Below are 18,029 nucleotides of genomic sequence, written 5' to 3'. Positions count from 1 at the left end.
AGTGTCTTGGTATTTCTATGAGTCACTCAGTTGCTGTCTTTCTGTAAAAACTGGCATCATTAATGTCTTGACCCCTCCAACTCCCTCTTCCTCTCTTTCTGTCGTGTCTACTTTCTTGAACTCCCTCACACTCTTGTTTCCTTCCGTACAACCTTCTGTCCTTCCTTTCCTTACACCCTTTCTTCCTGTCAGTCTTGCCCTCTCTTTGATTGAATCAACCCTCCCTTACCTTTCCTCCTCTCAACATTCAGTCTGGCAGAAAAGCAGTAGCCACCCAGTAAATGTTGATTCCTTGTTCAAGCTAAACACATGTGATCTCAATATACAGCAAGAAATCTTCACACGCTGACACACACACGGACTCCGTCCTGTTCTCGCCTGGTGGATATTTGCAGCGAATCAGCGCAACACATCAACTGTAATGCTTCATCTCAATAAGTTGATTTAGTACTGCATAAATGTTTATGAAAGTTGCCGAGATCAGAGGAGAAGCGTCAGGCTCTGAATTCTTTGATGAAGGTCCCATAGTTTAATGAGGAATTATATGAGACATGTGGTGCGGAGGACTTGCTGGAATTAATCAGACAAGCTTGTATGTTTGTGTGTAATCACTATATAACCAGGAGCATGTAAGATGCACCATGCAAGATAATACAAAGTGTCCAACTGTGTAATAGATAAGATGCAATATGCAAAAAGTATGGCACTTAACATTTAACATTTTGAAAAATATCTGGAGAACGGAGAATGGAGTTCAGTTAACTAGCATTTACACTACAAACGATATGATCAGCAACACAACAAACCGACAAAACCCCATTCATTTCCTCACGGAGCCCAGTAATCCAGAGGCTTTATTCATATTGAGATGATGAACGAGCTAGAAAAAGACCAATTCTTTGCAATCATCAGCTATAGCAGCCAATCAGTTTTCTGTGCTTACCTACTTTCCTGAACAACACAGTGTAGCTCTTTATTTTCCTCAGTTTTGTTTTGTTTTTTGTGTCTTTATTAACGTCAGTATTGTAAGATGACAGGAAATGAGAAGGGAGACAGAGAGATGGGGGAGGTTCCTCAGACGGACTGGAACTAGAGATGGACAGAGCCTTAAACCCCTGATTTTTAAGTACAAATATCAACTAAAAACACCCAGAACTCTCTGGTTCCAGCCTCTCAAATATGAAACTTGGGAAATTCTGATGCACACTTTTCACAATGATAATGATAATCTGCAAATCTATAGCTGCAGCTCTGTTTCTTTTTCAATGAGAGAAAGTTTCAAGGTTGTTAAGAGAAGACCTGCTTCCCTCCTGCTCCCTCCTCACCTCTACAGCTGGCAGGTGTCCCTGACCAGATGCCATCAGCCTGGCACAGTCGAATGCTGGTCCCCTGGAGGTCAAAACCTGGCTGGCATCGCACACCACAGGCCGCGTCGAAGTGGTTGTTACATACATTTTGGACGAAAAAGCCATTTTCTGGAGGAGACAGCGCTGGACAGTAAACCACTGAAAGAGAAGAGAAGAGAAGTTAAAACAGACAATACTGATGGAGCTGTGGTGGAAGGACAGACCAGAAACTTAATGTTCCTGTCAAAAACAATAACAAATCTTGGAAGCAGAAAATTACAGGTTGTCAAACATCACCTCCCCAATCTGCACAGTTGGAGTAAGATGAAGCACGATGCAGTCCATGATACTGGTGATTGATGAGCATCACTGTGTTCAGATGAACTGCTGTGTGGAAATCATTGGCTCACTCTTTGAGAAATGGGAGGGTCACTGAAATAACTGGAATCCGGGTCACGATACAGGATGCTCTAATCTATTTGTGATCCAGTTGATTCATCAGTATATCACTGCATTTACCAGCCCTCCTGGTTTTCTTGGCAGTATCTGATTTTCACTGCCCTCACTCTGAGGCCTTATTGGCAATAAATTCTCCCATATTTCTTCTTCCATAGAGCATATTCACTCATGTGTTAAACCCTATATCTCACTATTATAACCACATGTGACCCGACAGTTACACATTTCCAGGTTTCCAGTCGGAGGCCTACACAAATACTGCTGATCTGTATTGACTGACTTGCCATGTGCAGTACATTTGAAAGGAGTAATTTGATTTCCTAAGAGAGAGTATGAGAGGAAATCTGTATACTGTGAACAGTCCCTCTTACCCTGGCAGGTCATGCCGATTCGCTGATATCCTGGCTTGCAGACGCAGTCACTGAGGGAAGTGCTCCCTGGCTGGGAAGTGTGCTGCAGGTCAGGACATGGCAGACAGGTGCTCAGACCTCCTGGTGTTCCTTCTGGTTTGTAAGTGCCGGGTGGACACACTGGTGGGATGAGAGGAGAGGAGATATAGTTAGAAAGGAATCCTAAAATTGCTCATTATACATTTATGTAACGTCACGTACAAGAAAAGACAGGAAATAGACATCTGGATAGAAAGACTGGATGATGGACATGTATAAAAGAAAATTTGGCTTAAATGAAAAACTGTCTCACTACTACAGGACAGCTAAAAATCTTTGTGACTGAAACCAAAAAAAGCTTTGCAGATTTATGTGGAGACTTTCATCATATTCATGTCTGGACATGTAGTGGCGGAAAATGTGGCAAAAATGACACAATGATCTCACTGGCTAGGTAAAAAAGACGAGTTCAGCTCAACATCTTAATTATTCCAAGCAGGGAAAACTGTTTTGTGGCGCCGAACACCATAGACCATTTTCATTAGAGAGAAATGCAACAATCAAAGAAAGGTTTATGAGCATCTAAAACCAGTTATGGTTCGCATGTAAGCACACATGGACTACATTAGAAAAAAAACCCTTTTGATCACCTGCACACGCACACACGCTCACAGATACACGCAGACATAATGCGGTATGTTTTCCATTAGCATCACCTGAGTCGGATCAGAGGACATGCTGTAAAGATGAAGAGGCAGGGGTCACATGAAGTTCCTCCAGCATTCTTTCATTCGCCATCAATCAACTTCCAAAAACCAGCAAGTGCATCGCTTGCGTCACAGAGTGAAAATGAATGACTGAATCCATCACATGAGTCTTATCAGGGTTCAAAGGTTGCTTTCACACGGGCTTATTCATGGGTTATTCCTGGTTAAAAGCGCGACCACTGATGTAATTCGCTGTGATATTTTCATTGACGTGATCTTATTCCATTATATCCAGTGATCTAATGAGTCTATGATGTTTTTTAAATTAACTACTTTGAATTATCTCCAAAATTCAGTTTATGATTATTTGAATTATGTTATTACAAGGGACAACAACCCTTATCAGCCATTGTATGGGTAGTTTCACACAAGCAATTTGGTGTGCTGACAGTTCCCGTAATTCACGGCTATTACTGGTCCACTTAGAGGGGTAAAACCTTTATCAGTTGCAAACTGAACTCTAAGGAATTTTCTTCTGTGTTGGTTTTGTTCCTGTGTATCCAAACTACTTTAAAAGGAAGCTTTTAAAACAGCAAAAAAAAAGCCACAATATCTTTGATGACTGCCGTTGTTATTTTCATGTATACACGACTCAAACCAACTGTTTTCAACATCACATTCTTAGTCATAGCTGACACAACCCTCTCAGGAATTACTGCAGAATTGTTTGGTTAACTAATGCTTGTAAATTGGTGTGAAGAATTCATGAGCATGAACGCATGTTCAAACACATTTGAGAACAATCAAGTGTGAAGTAATCAGTGACATCTTAACATAGTCTTCTCTTTAATCTACCTAGTTTTCTGATCCACTTTCATTCACAGCATCCACATATGACATATGTTTAATGAATGCGTGTTAAAGTGTGTGTTAAATCAGACGGCTGTCGCAAGCTTGTCTCTCTCCGGATGCCATTGTTTACCATCTGCAAGTCTGACACTGTAGCTGCAGCAGATTACAGGTGTCATTTCTTTCCTGGGCGCTGCTGCACTGTTACTAACGTCATAGGCTATTCAAGTCAATCCAAATGTTGTTTGCATTAATTGGAAAAACAAACCCATATAATATTGAGTGCAGGCAGTTCCCAAATCAAAACAGGCTCCAAGGAAAAAGGGAGTTTCCGACAGTTTCTTAGACAGTTTAATTTGGTGCCGTGCACTTCAAATGAGAAAATCATAAACTCCCTTGACCCACACCCATACACATCATTTAAACACTTTAAATAAATAAGAAAGAATAAACTTGTATCCCACTGGGATATCTGAATGGATTCAAAGCCCTTTACTGTTAGCACCAACATAAGTAATAAACTTTACAAATATCTAACATAAACAATTACAATACGACTTTTTGCCACAATCTTAGTTTATTGGAGGCAGTTCAGACGTATCTAGTTAATAAACTGTCAAACAGCAACATATAACAAGCAGGTTCAATTATAAGCTGTACTGTAGGTGCGACAGAGAATCCACAGTCCTAATATTCTTCACAACTCATTTACTCACCGCTAAGCCAGAGGCCAGGTGTGAATTTCCACTGCTGAGCCAGTGCCAGCCTGAGACTCACTCTCCCTCCCTTCTCTCTCAGCTGAAACCCAGCAGCAGGTCAGCCAGGAGATGTTAACCGACTGTAAAGCAAGCATTGACTACTGGCACTAAAACGCACCCAGTAACCCATATCAAACACACACACACACACACACACACACACACACACACACACACACACACACACAGAATATACCTGTTCTGGTGCAGACAGTGCGTTTCTGTCATTCAGCCTGTCTGCAGTTTTCATTTGATAAGAAAAGCAGCAACTTCTCCGTCGCGTGTCTTTTAAACTCAGAGGAGGCGTCTTACATAAGAAGGAACGACAGCTAAAAGTGTCCCCTGTTCAAGTGCTTGGGAATCTGTTTTACAGCTTCATTTAAGGTTTACAGGAAATCTAGTTATTTTTAATGTGAATAATAATTCACCCGCAGCACAACAGTGGAAATACTGTATCCAAAAAGAAAAAGTTTCAATTCCTGGCATGTTGTATGTGCTGGCAGGTAGAGTGTACACAGACAGATGTATCGTCACACACATAAAACAAATACACACACACACACACATCCCCACACAGAGTGTAGAAAGACCAGACCCGGCTTTTAGCTACGGGAACCTGGACGAAGGACGGAGGGAGGGATGAACAGGAAGGGATAAATGATGAAAGAACAAGTACCCATGAATCTAAAATTAAACGGAAAAGCTGGAAGGTGAACATGGAGAAAACTGTGTAAATTTCTTTTAAAATATATCCATGACTTCAGCCAGAAAACAGACCCCATAGTGGAACTAAGTGTGTTTGGACCCTGTGCTGGTTTGAATTACGCAAGAAGCCAATAGTCTCATTTTGGGTCCATCTACTTACTGTCTATGGCTGTGGCGTTAACTCTGCGGCACTGTACCCTTCATTTAGGGAGGAAGTGGAGCGACAGCGGCCAGATGACCATAAAACAGAAAGAGCGAAAGAGCCTGCTGTGTCTGAACTGGCTGTAACCGCAGGTAGAGACAGCAGCTGGTCAAAGAAAACTACTGTACGCACTAATGATCTTAGGAAAGGAAAGCATGAGCCTCAAAGATCAGGAGCTATTTACTTAGAGTTCCAACAATATTTGAGCGATCCTGAGGACTAATAATGAAGTGAAATGACATGTCGTAACATCACAAGCTTTAATACTTTCTGATTCTCAATGTGCTTTTTATTTTTTCAAACGGTTTCTTTAAAAATCTGCTCAGAGAGAAATATTACTTTAATAAAGGAAGTTGTAAGCAGGCCAAACTATCCTTGAGAGGAGACGGTTAGATAAATTAAATATAGATAACGAAATGGATGTCTGATTTTCCAGTATGGCATGCCTCCTTCATCACTCCTACAAACTGGCAAGCGGCTTTGACTCCCTTAACCACTGCACTGAGGTCCGCTTTGCCTCCTTTTAAAGCACAAGTCTGGCAACATTCTGTATTTTATTGTAAACAAACCCCATAAAAAGACCAAAACCAAAAAAAGAATTTATCCTTTTAACCATTATTGCCTGTGTACAGGAGCCAAAGCCTGACATATATCTTATTTCTCTCTGCCATGGAGCTTCATTGCTGCCCAAAAACACATCAGTGACCCACACGATTGTTCCTTCAGTATCATGAACTACAGTTTATTTTAAGTCAGTTCCTCATGGACTGTAAATACTCACTCACGCACCAAATTCCTAAAATTCCCCAACAAATTCATGATTTACTCCCGTTTGAGTTCCCGGTTGTTTAGGGAAGTTACTTAACCTCTTTTCCAAATGAAATCATACTGTATATTTATGACTTGTTTTTAAAGATTTACATTTACAGTAGCAACCAGCAGGTTCGCTAGGAAGTTGGAAAGTATTGAGAATGACTCTAATGCATTGTTGGTTTTGGTGTTTTCATGGACAATAAGAAAAATACAGAATCTCAGCAGCATTGTCCTTTAAAAGAATACTCCATCAATTTAACATGACACTGTTAACAGACTCATGATGGACAGTTAAAAAATGTAGCGGAAACAATGACATCATCTTTTTTATTCCACACACTCTTCTTCTTTGTCAAACCCTGGTGTCTACATTACCACAAAAGGCTCGATACAACCTTTTCTCATATGCAGGAGTCCTCCCAAAATAAACAGACTATGTCGTGTAAAATTGGTGGAGTTGGCGTTTAAGATATAACCCTCACTCAGACAGCTCACCTCTAAAATCAAAGACTCATGTGAGAATAAAATACCTTAGCTTAGTGAACATTTAAAATGGGGAAAAATATGGATCAATTCTCTTTGGATTAAATAGGAAGTCAAAAAGAAAAAGCAAGGACAAAACCAAGCACAGACTTGTTCATCTGTTAAACTCCTTTCTCCTAATATGAAGCAAGTCATTTAAACTGGCAGACAACGTCTGGTCTGGGAGCCAAAGTTACTATCACACGAGAATCTCTCGTGTCTCTGGGGGACGCTGTGTTCGATTAGCCAGGCCTAAAAACAGACTGGTTTTTGAAACGATGAAAGGAGATCCAGAGGGAGAGCAAGAACATCTGCCTCCTCAGCCACAATGACAAACAGAGAGAGCGAGAGTTAGTGAGAGAGTGGTTTTCATCTTAGAGGGACATATTCTGCTGCGTCCAACAAAATCCACAATCACACGCTTGCAAACACACACGCCAGTCCATATAGTACTCATACACACACTGCTTCCCAAATGTTATTTTGAACATAAACCCTTTATGTTATTTTTTTTTAAGGGAGAATGAACTAAAAAAACTGACATCTCAACTCCAATCCAGCTAGAAACTATTTTAAACTGTAGGTCAGTGTGTAGTAGAGCTGGGCATCAAATCAAAACATGTTTGGTACCAACTTAAATGTATCTGTAGCACAGAGTATTAAAAACTATCTAGGATGCATCAAACATTTGGTCAGGTCTGTCGTCTTGTTTACTTATTCTCCTTGTGCCTGATTTCAATAGAAATTTGGCCAATTTTATTTGGGCAAAGTTTTTGCACAGCTGCTTGTGATTAGAGAACATTTCGCAAACAAACTGAAAATAGGTAACTACAGAGATGAATCAAAAGGGTTTTCAAAAATATATATTATTGGTATTGGTATTAAGGTATTACATCACCATTCGAAAAGTCTTTAAACAATACCCAGACCTATTCACAAGCTTGGCAAGCTTGGAGTGATAATCAGTTTCCACCAACTGAATCAGGCAGATTTATACAGAACTACAACGGGAGACGTACTTTCCAGCACGATGAATCACGATGAATGATGAACAAAGGCAATGACCAAAAAGGTAGTCAGCCAGTTAAGTGAACAGAGAAATGCCTGTTTTACTTTGAATTGATTCAATATTCTTTTATTTTGACACATAGAATCTCTGTATGGTCATTTTCCACATACTGAACATTGTTATGAACTGTTGATATCAACATCTAAAACCACTGAAATGCTATCCGGCTAAAAATGCCAACGAAACAGTTTCCCCCTGTGATTTTTTTGTTTTTTGTTTGAGCTTTTCACTTGTGAAAACTAGGGAAAAAAACACTTATGACTGGGTATCACTTGAAAGTGTTCGATATCTGTGCCAATATTGTTTCTAGTTCATCTCCAAAACTAGAAGGCCACCCAGAGACCGCAGACCTTTGCCAAGACCAATGTCAAACAACATACACCAGACTTCAGAGATAAACTTCAAATTCTCAGTAAATGATTTGGATCTGCCCCAAACTTTAAAGGTCTCTTCCCTGGCCCATGACCCATCCCTCCACAAAGTTTGGTACAAATCAGTTAAGTACTTTTTGTGTGATCCTGCTAATAAATAAAGAGACACATGTTAAAACCACCTTGATGGAGGTAAAATACCTTTTTCAAAATCTAAACATTTTATAAAACATGCCAAACTGCTTAAAATATGGTCAAAAGTTCTACAAGTGTCCTGTATTAGATCAGAAAATATCTGATCAAAGAATAACTTAACAAGCCTAAGATAACACGAGCAGGCGCTGTCACAATGAATAGGTAACATTTTGGTCAGGATGTGCAAAACAGACAATAAAAGTAACGGATATTTTTGTGACCCTATAATAGTCATGATTCAGTGACCCAGATCTGTCTGTCTGTCGCCTTCAAAGCCAAACAATGGAGACAGAGGAAGTCCAGCAATATTGCAAATAGGCTCTAAATTTGGACGGAGTCCTGTGGTCGAAGGCTCTCTCACACGAGAAATGTTGTTAGGTTGGACCTTAAATTCCAGGGTTTTTCACTGAGAAAACAATGTTCACATGCAAGGAACTTTTCCGCTCTTAACTGAGACTTCTCATGCACACTTGAGGTTCCTAAATAGACAATGGAAATGGACAATTAAAATGTATAGTCTATGCTACAAAAACAGACATGTATTCACGCAGCAGGCTGACAGAGGCATGAAGAAACTGTTGCTCAGTTTGAATGATTCATTTCAGGTAAACACAGTCTGTATATACATTTACTCAGAGCCAGCACACTATATGCATCTCACATTGAATTCATCTGGACCACCAGGGGAGCTTAAAATGGCGGGATGTGAAGAATGTAAATGATACATATGTCCGGTCATGATGGATATTTTAATCCTTTAAATGTCAGAAAGTAAAACACATTCATCCCTAATGGCACTGATTAAATACCACACCTCCAGATTCAGCTAAAGACCACACTATCACTATGTCACTTATGGTTTCCTCAGTGACAAGCCGCCATGACAAGAGAGAGCACTAGCACCAATTGCTATATAAGGCAGGGTTTGACTTGAGTTTCCCTAGCTTCAGGAATATGAAGAGTGAATGAATCTGTGAGGCCCCGTTGAACCGAGAAGCTGCCATATGTGTTCTTATGTGTTCTTAAAGTGACAATATGAACAAGAGAAAATGAGTGGCAAATGTAAGGTCACTAGGAAAATCCCTCCCTGTTGAAGTGTCCCTCAGCAAGACACTGGAACCCCTCCAGCTGTAATAAAACTTCCATTTTCAGGTAATTATCATGAACCAGGAAGCATCCAGCAGCTGGTTTCAGAATAAGACCGAGAAAAATCATGCAGCCATCCTACAGACAGCTGTCACCTGGTTTAGTTATGGTTCCACTTGGGGAGACACTTTGTGCCCTCATCAAGTCAAAGACTGAAACCAAGATGTGCAATGAGACCGTGTTTGCAACAATAAGGGTCACAGGAATTTTCCAACCTCGATACGTGGGTCACCTGAAGCTGAAAAAGTTTGGGAATCCTATCTTCATGGAATGTCAGGAGGCTCTAAATCACATCGCCAGAGTCTCATTGAAGTCTGGTCTGCTCTCCAGCTGGATTGCAGAGTAAAAAAAAGGGGGGGTGGGTGGGGGGTGTGGGCGAGATGTGGCTGCTGCACAGCTGTCCACCTACACAACCTCCATCGGGGGAGGGGGGGGGGACCTCCACGGACCCCCTCATCCAAGGAATGTGAAACTTCTGCAATGTGATGCAAGGTGGTCTTTGGAGAGGAAACTAAGGAAGTTTAGTTGTTTAGTGCCTGTTCCAACACTGTTTTCCTGCTTATTATTCAATCCTTTTCCCAAAGGAGAATGATTTCACCGCAATTACTGGACACATTTTACGGATTCCCAAGGACAGGGAGACTTGTCCTGCTTGCTTATTACAGACTCCAGGAACATCGGGAATGATCGGGAGAGCGAGGCAAACCGCTAAACAACTGTACAAACACAGGTTGGTCTCCAGTCTGGTGTGCCTGATTACAGATGTCAGTGTGCCGAGAAACGTTGCGATAGAAGGCCGCGGCATGATCTCAGTTCACTCGGGACAACATAGTATAACACTAAGCATGTTAACACTAACACGTCTACAAAAAAAAGGCCTGTCTTCATATCCTTTTCAGTTGTTGCGTCACCATTTCACCAGATTCCTGAATGTTTTTCACATTTCCTGATGTGATTTGAAGGCTGATGTGTCATCAGATTGTGCATGCACACATACACAAACGTAGCATGAAACATCCCACCAGAAGCATGTGCACGCTCACACACACACATACACACTAAACCACCACACACATTTATTCATTCCCACAGTAGCCTCAGAGTTGGTGTTTCCCAGTGGGAGTTCAGGGAGGGATCCTGCTAAACAGATTCACTAACAGGACACAGATCCACCCACTTTTGGGTGCTAGTGTGTTTATGTATCTTTCTTTCACACTATCACACAAAGAAACATTTGCATTCATTTTGCTTGTTGTTTTGGTTAAACTGAACTCATTTTCTGGAGTCGAAGAGGCTGTTGTGTCAGAGCAGAAACAAAAACAAAGAGAGAAAAATGCTGCTTTTCCTGAAAGCTGGCAGCTGCTGATTTCCTCCATATTTAGCCTTTGACCTCTGACGTAGCGTGAGTCCCTCTTCATCGCCTCCCTCCAACCAGAGAGGTTTCAGTCAGTCAGCTCACACACTCCACACAGTGAGGAGATCAGAAAGTGAAAGGAAGTGAGAGGGTCGGTGAAAGAATCCAGAGGCAGACGAGGGTCACAGAAAGGGACAAACATGTTGGATTTGAAGGAGGGCAAAGGCCTTGAAAAACATACTGGAGAAAAGCACTTAAGATGCTAAAGCAGATTCATCCCACCTTAAATTCTCATGGGTACATTTGTCAATCTAAACTATGTGTGAGAGTGAAATGGAGGCCGGAAAAAGTTCAAATATTTGAAGAGCAAAAAGTCAAGGTGGAGAAGATATTGATCGATGATTGAATGTGTGCTTCCAAACAGTGTGTGCCTTTGAAAAAGCTCAAACAAGAAACAGTGTTATCACTCCTGGCCACAGTGGGGGAATCATTATTGATCGTGTTGTTTATGAATAGTTTTTGTTTTGTCAGTAGTAGCAGAAGTCACTGTTAATTAGTTGAGCAGAACTACTGAAATAACAAGTAACAAATAAGTTTTCTATAAAATGTAAAAAGGATTTTCAAAGAAACAAATGATAATTCAGACAAACCATATCTTAATTCCAAAACTATAAATGAAAATTGCTCACGGTAATTAATTTTACAAGGAAGACCTATGAAATTAAGTTTGTCAGTCAACACAGAGTAATGATATGAACGGTTGCCTAACTGTGGTGTTGCTCTTCCTGAGGTTTCCTGAGAGTTTTTCATTATCCGATTAAGGACAGAGGGTGGTGTGTGCTGTACAGACTGTAAAAGTCTATTAAGAAATTTATGATTTGGGTTGTCAGTTGTGACACTGTTGTTCAGACTAAACAAGAAATTACCTTCAGCTTTAAGAAACTGTGATTGACATTTTCTGTAAATTATAAATCAATCAGCACAAACTGACAGTAAAAGTAATCATAAGTTATGAATTCATGACTGTCAGCATATCCGAACTTTGTGCGTCTGCCCCTGGTCGCTCCTGAGAGCTGGAATCAGATCAGAGCAGACGTAAAAAGAGGTGTTTCTGGTGTGTTTAAAATATCCCTCTGTAAATGGCTAATTTGTGTCTGGCGCACCTGGTGACACGGTACAGTGGCTGACAGAGGGGAAGCTGTGAGGGCGGGGAGCAGGGAGGAGACCTAGGCAGTAGAAGGCAGTAGGGAGGAAAATAAAATAGAAATTGGCGGAGCGATGGAAAGGAAGGTGGAGGGATGGATGGACAGAGGTGGAGTGTTAATGACACAGTGAGGTTCTGCTTCGCACCGCTGGCTGTTTCACGGCTCCTTGTTCTTCATGCTCTCCTGCAGAGGAGGGTCCTATTAGGGCCAGTTTATAGCCTTGCTGCCTCCTCGCTCCTTCATCTCTGTCTCTTTTTTTACACACACACACACACACACTCACCCACATAGTGGCCTCAGCTTATAACACAAGTCATTTCTGCTTCACAGCATCCCTGACCTAAAAACACGGCAGCAGTAGTCATCAATTAAGGCCTTTTACAGACCTGTATGTGTCATTTAATGAGGGAAGAGAGGGTGGAATGGGGCTCGAACATGTGGTGGACTAATATGGATTTTAACACTGCACTGTACAGTAAGCCTGATGTATACAATGTGCTTTAAAGAAAAAACTTCAAACACCAAATTACATTAAAGACTGTCTGAAAGCACCTGAGGGCAGTTTAACACTGGGACCTATTAAAACCAGCAGTAAAAACACCTTTTTGGGCATTTTCCCCCTCTGGTTAGTAAAAGATACAAAAAAACAAAACTGTTAAAAAAACGCCTATTATTCAATAACGCATTTATTGGCAATAAATCTGGGATTAAGTTTGTTTCTTAGCATTAAAGCGCCAAAAAGCTGGGGAGCCGCAGCTGGTCCTACTAAGGTGTTAAGGTTATCTGTTTACTCACTCATAAATACAAGCAGGTACGGCAGGTTTACACATGTTATACAGCATACTTTATAAATAGTTTGAACCCAACTTATATGAGCATTTCATTCCTCCATAATCACATTTTGATGTTTTATTTGTCTGGGTTTTATTAACATAACATCACATAATATGTTACTGGTTGTAAATCACTTTGCAATTATGTTCCATATAAATAATCTTTATTACTGAGCTTATTAGTGGTAGTATTTCCCTCTCTCTGTCCGTCTGGCTCAGAGCCAGTCTGATCTTTGCCCAGTCACTGAAAGCTCTCCATCCATCCACCACAAAAGACGCATGGCTCCGGGGGAAGGAATCGCCGCCCCCCCCCTCTTTCTCTTTCCACTCTCTGCTCACCAAAGAAAAACACAAACTTAAAGTTCCATCCAATCAGTTTAAGCAATTAATGGGGGTTTGGGGAGTAGGGGGGAGTGGTGGTACTTGACCCCCCAAAAAACCCTCCTCCACTTGTCCTCAGGAGATCCAAGGCATTTGCCTCCTGCTCACAACTAAACCAAGACTGAGCCAGAATTGGTGTTGAGCAACTGAAGCTTTTACTTTCACCACAAAAACATTGAGAAACAAGGACTTGGACAGATGCAGACATACTGTACAGAAGCAGACAGTCTGCTGTGGTTATTGATGCTGTGGGGATTAGGATTTATGCAGTCGGAGGAAATAGAGAGTCTTTATGAGAGAGTTTATGTAACATGTTGGATGAGCTGACTAAGTACACTCCTCTGGTAGAAACATATTTACTTTTGAAAACATTTAAGTGCAAATTACGAAGATTGAGCAAACAGAAGTCCAGTGTCACATATTAGGCCACTTTCATCCATCTGCTGGCAGTGGCTGACCAGACGCACCAGATGGTTTGTTACACAGAACCATCTGGGAAGGCTTCACTGGAAACTCTTTGGAAAGGGCAAGTGCTTTAAAAAAAAAAAAAATACTTGGCAGGTGATTGGATGAACCATCTGTCCATCATATGACGTAGTGGGAGAGCACCGAAGAGGAAACACAACACAACAACAGACGGTCTGAGGAGCTTTGAAAGCTAGTTAGCACGATTCTTGTCGTCTTTGTAAGGACAATTTGTGCTTAAAAGACACTTTTGCGACTCCGTAGCTGCCAGCAGTTCCTCCCTCACAGGACGCTGATTGGACCAAAACACTGAGGTCCGGAGTTAGGCGAATAAATTGCAATCTGACGAGATGGATTCTTGCGAGAAATCCACCTGCCTTGCAAGGTTAGGCAGTGGCAGTAATGGATGTCATTTGGCTGTCTATCCAACTCATTGGTCCAGAACGATCTAAGATGTTAGTAATCCTGGGGGGGTTGACATTTACCACTGAGAAACAACCTTCTGGTCATTGTTAAATATTAATGGTCATCCTTAAAGAGATGAATCTCAATATTTTTCATCTCTGACTCTCGTCATTTTTCAGCCATTCTACCGGCGGGGCAGTTAGTTCATGTTTTCATGATCCCTGGGGGCTTGAATATTAATGTTTTTGTCCCCCTGACTTTCCTCTAGTATCATCACAGGCCACAATTTTTCTTCCCACAAAATATAATTGGCAGATTGCCATGAAATTTGAAATGTTCAGTGAAGCTGTTTATGTTTTATTCCATATTTAGTGTGACAGCACATATTAAAAAATGATTCTTCCAGTAAGGCCTAGTGTAGGCATCAGCTATACTGTTTATTTAGACAAAAATTTGTCTAACCGCTGCTGTGTTTACATCCTTTCAGAATTGTTTGTTTACCTTTTAATACAGATCTAAGAGTTATATTTTGAGTGAGCTGCAAAAAGCCTATTAACGGTGTATTTAAACATTTAAGATTTAGAAGCTCACTTGTGTTATGTATTATGTCAATGTAGTGTGTGCGGTATAAACAGACTGTGCACTATTGCCTCCTCAGACAGGCATCTGGTATGTGTCAGATGCTTGACTGTGGTATATTTAAATGGATCAGAGGTGTGGGCACGCAAAGCACGCCAATAACACATGGCTGTGCGTGTGTGTTGATGACTGTGTGTAAGCAAGTGTTAGCGTGACTGTGTAGAGCGGGATGAGCTGCAGAGCGTCGAGGACTGAGACAGCGATAACCAGTGCGGCGTCAAGTTCAGCTGCATTCCTGAGAGTTCACAAAAAACATTTATCCCTTTGTAGCTTTTTTATTTTTATTTTGACTGTGTTTCATTTACACTGGCGACATCTGCAAGGCGGTGAAGCCAAAAAAAAGTGAAAGGAGAGAGGAAAAGAAATAATGATTGCAACATTCCTCCCATTTCAACACTTTTCATTGTACTCCTTAGCACTGAACAAATTCCACCTCTCCCCTTGTCATTTTAATTCCTCTGTTCAATTTATGTCCACCTCGAGGCTTCCCCTCCCGAAATCTCTCGGTCGTTCACATCGAGACCGTAAATATTTACAATGCAGATGCGATGAAGTCTAGTCCATCCGCCGAGAGATAGATGCGTTATGTTCGGGGTCGAGTCGAAGCTCATCGCAGCCACGCGTCTCCTCCAGGGATCAAGAGGCTTTTATGAAATTAATATTGTAAACATTGTGCAATTCTACCAGTGTCAATTCTGAGGAAATGTTTTTCTACACGCAAAGCATTCCAGTCAGCAGTTCATATCCTGATAAGAGAAAAAGGGTAGGCCATCTCAATATATTTCCTCATACTCCGATCACAAACATCCATCAATAAAGAAAATTAATGGATGTTTAAAGAACAAAGGAACAGCGATGTATATGTAATAGTAAATCTGAGAATTACAGTTTGACAAGAAAAGCACATAAGCTTTTTCTGGTGCTCCTCTCACTCTTCCTTCGAGTTTTCAGTTTGTTTAGTCAGTTGTCACAGAGATGGTTCAGATACGACTATACTACTATTATACTACAACTGAGCCGTCTGAGCCATGTCAACTAAGCAAACATCCATCTGCTGCTCTAGAATTAGCTGGTAAGGGGACAGTTGCCTAATAAATAACATTGAATTTAAAGAATTTTATCTCAACTTTATCTGTAATTCTTTGACTTTTTTGCACATCCCACATGTTTGTATTATTACAGTTATCATGTGCACTAAGTGGAGATGCACAGAATTCAAACAAATGAGAAGCAATTAATTCCAAATGCAACCCACAAAGCCTAAAGCCTAGAAGTGACGTAGTTCCATGAATTCACTGCCTCTCTTGAGTGACAAGCTAATGTGGTGGTGAATCCAAAATCCTTCCATACACCATCTCTCAGACGGTTTGCTGTCACGACTATTCATTCAACAGGGCTTGTTAGTTTTCACTTTATTTTGTGGTAACAAAGAACTCAAATGAATACTTGAGTGCCCTGAATAATAACAACATATAGTATATTAAACTATTCAATATACCTACCTACCACAAAGCTCCTATCAGATGTATGCCAGTCTGAAGTGATTCTTGCTTATTTAAGATGCAATAATCCGCACCTTCCACACACCTTCCATCTCTTCTATCTATTTCTTTCTTTCCATTTCGTTTTTTCCTTCATGCTTTCAAGCTGTTTGTTGCTCGTTACCTCTCTAACTCTCTCTCTCTCACTCCCCCATTCACCCCGAGCAAAGCCGCTCTGAGCAGAACAAAGCCTGTGCTGACACCACATTAACACAGTCCAGAGTTCCTGTCATTCTCTCGGGCTACAGAAGAGGCTGATAAGCCCGAATGTGTGACAGGAGGAAAACATGCACCCCCTCCACACACACACTCTCAACCTCTCACTCCATTTATCCACTTCCCCATTCCTCTGGTGATCCTCCGTGATACAGATGTTGAGAGCTTCAGGTTGACGACACTGTCCTGCTTCACATGTCGGAGTAAACCAAAATGCGCAGGATCTGGGTTCATCGTTCGTTTTCTATCTGCTGGGATTCCAGTTGTGTTTTGTGGAAGAGGCTGTTTCACTTGGCTGTCGACAGATTCATAAACAACACTGCTGTGCACTGTGGGGATTTGGATAGTGTTTCCAACAGAGCCTTTCAGCCAATGATAACAATAATTCACTGACAGGCCTACGGTTTGCTCATATTATTTTCAGATGTGTCAAAGACTATTAGATGTGAGAAAACAAAGTCAGAAAAACAGAAAACTCTCCAAACTTTCAGTCCAGACAACAAACTCACCTGAAGCCACACGCCCACCATCGAGCTCATGCAAACAAGAGCGACCATATAACTCTGGCAGTGTATGGCTGCGTCTGTCTGCCACTCAAGAGCCCTGGCATCACCGAAGCACACGGCGTACCCATAATTCGCACAACACCTACGGCTCAGCCAAGCTCATTGAGGTTAAAGCAACAGAATATTACAGCAAAATGCTTGGTTTTTCTGAAAACAGCGGGGGCTTGTCGAGTTTACTTGTATGTTCCTTGGTTACGTACTCTTCTCACTGCAAACCTAATTGGTTTTGGAGCCACCACTACTTCAAAAGAGCCTCGCAAGTTATTAGAGGATAAAACCCTCCATAAATGTAGTGCTCAGAAACATATACAAGGGTATTTCGCACCATTTAACAAAACCAAAACTAAGCTGAACAGAGCTAATAGAGCCTTAGCTTGCCAACATATCCACAACAGCAACTGCAGTGGCACATATTCTAGCATGGGTCGGTGCACTGTGGGTACATGTCAGATCTATACCACGAGGGTGACGACTTGTCCACAACAAAATAGCCCACTGCTCTCCCATGAGACCTTGTTATATGAGGTAGTCAGAGACAGACAGACAGACAGTCAGAGGAAGCAATCCTCAGTTGCGGTTGCAGCGCCTCACTGTGTCCTTCCTTCCTTTCGCTGACTGAGCCAACTCTGCAGTCTGCTCTCTGCTATTAATTAAACCATTAAAACAGATTAATAAGCGGAGTGGGGCTCCAGTCTCGACAACATCTGATGAGAATTAAGGAGGCGTGCTTTCTGGCACGATGACCCCGATGCCCTTTACTTTGGCTTTCCCCCTGTCGCTCCCTTTTTCTCCCTCTGAATTTTAAACACTTATCAGAATCGTTTAAACCTATCTGTCACTCAAACGTCTCTCAAACATGCGCACAGGTACACAGAGGGAAAACACAACTAAGA

General features: G+C 41.4%; 1 protein-coding gene across 3 annotated transcripts in view; it reads right to left on the bottom strand.

The window, feature by feature from the left end:
• svep1 (sushi, von Willebrand factor type A, EGF and pentraxin domain containing 1) overlaps positions 1 to 18,029 on the bottom strand; it is a 90,463-nt gene that overhangs the window by 43,409 nt on the left and 29,025 nt on the right. For 2 of the 3 annotated variants that reach the window (XM_087171276.1, XM_023396827.2), the window contains exons 4-5: positions 2,177 to 2,335; positions 1,326 to 1,505 (exon numbers count right to left, since the gene is read on the bottom strand). In XM_087171276.1, coding sequence (XP_087027402.1) covers positions 1,326 to 1,505; positions 2,177 to 2,335 — 339 coding nt within the window. Of the gene's footprint in view, positions 1 to 1,325; positions 1,506 to 2,176; positions 2,336 to 4,466; positions 4,625 to 18,029 lie in introns of those variants that run through there. The other variant, XM_087171277.1, reaches the window with a different exon arrangement.

Source organism: Seriola lalandi, unplaced genomic scaffold (genome assembly GCF_002814215.2).
Source record: "Seriola lalandi dorsalis isolate HSWRI2012SDOR001 ecotype SW California unplaced genomic scaffold, Sedor1 jcf7180002054983, whole genome shotgun sequence".
Classification (NCBI taxonomy): domain Eukaryota; kingdom Metazoa; phylum Chordata; class Actinopteri; order Carangiformes; family Carangidae; genus Seriola; species Seriola lalandi.
The sequence above is the reverse complement of the archived record's forward strand: the minus strand, read 5'-3'. Positions and strand labels throughout refer to the sequence as shown.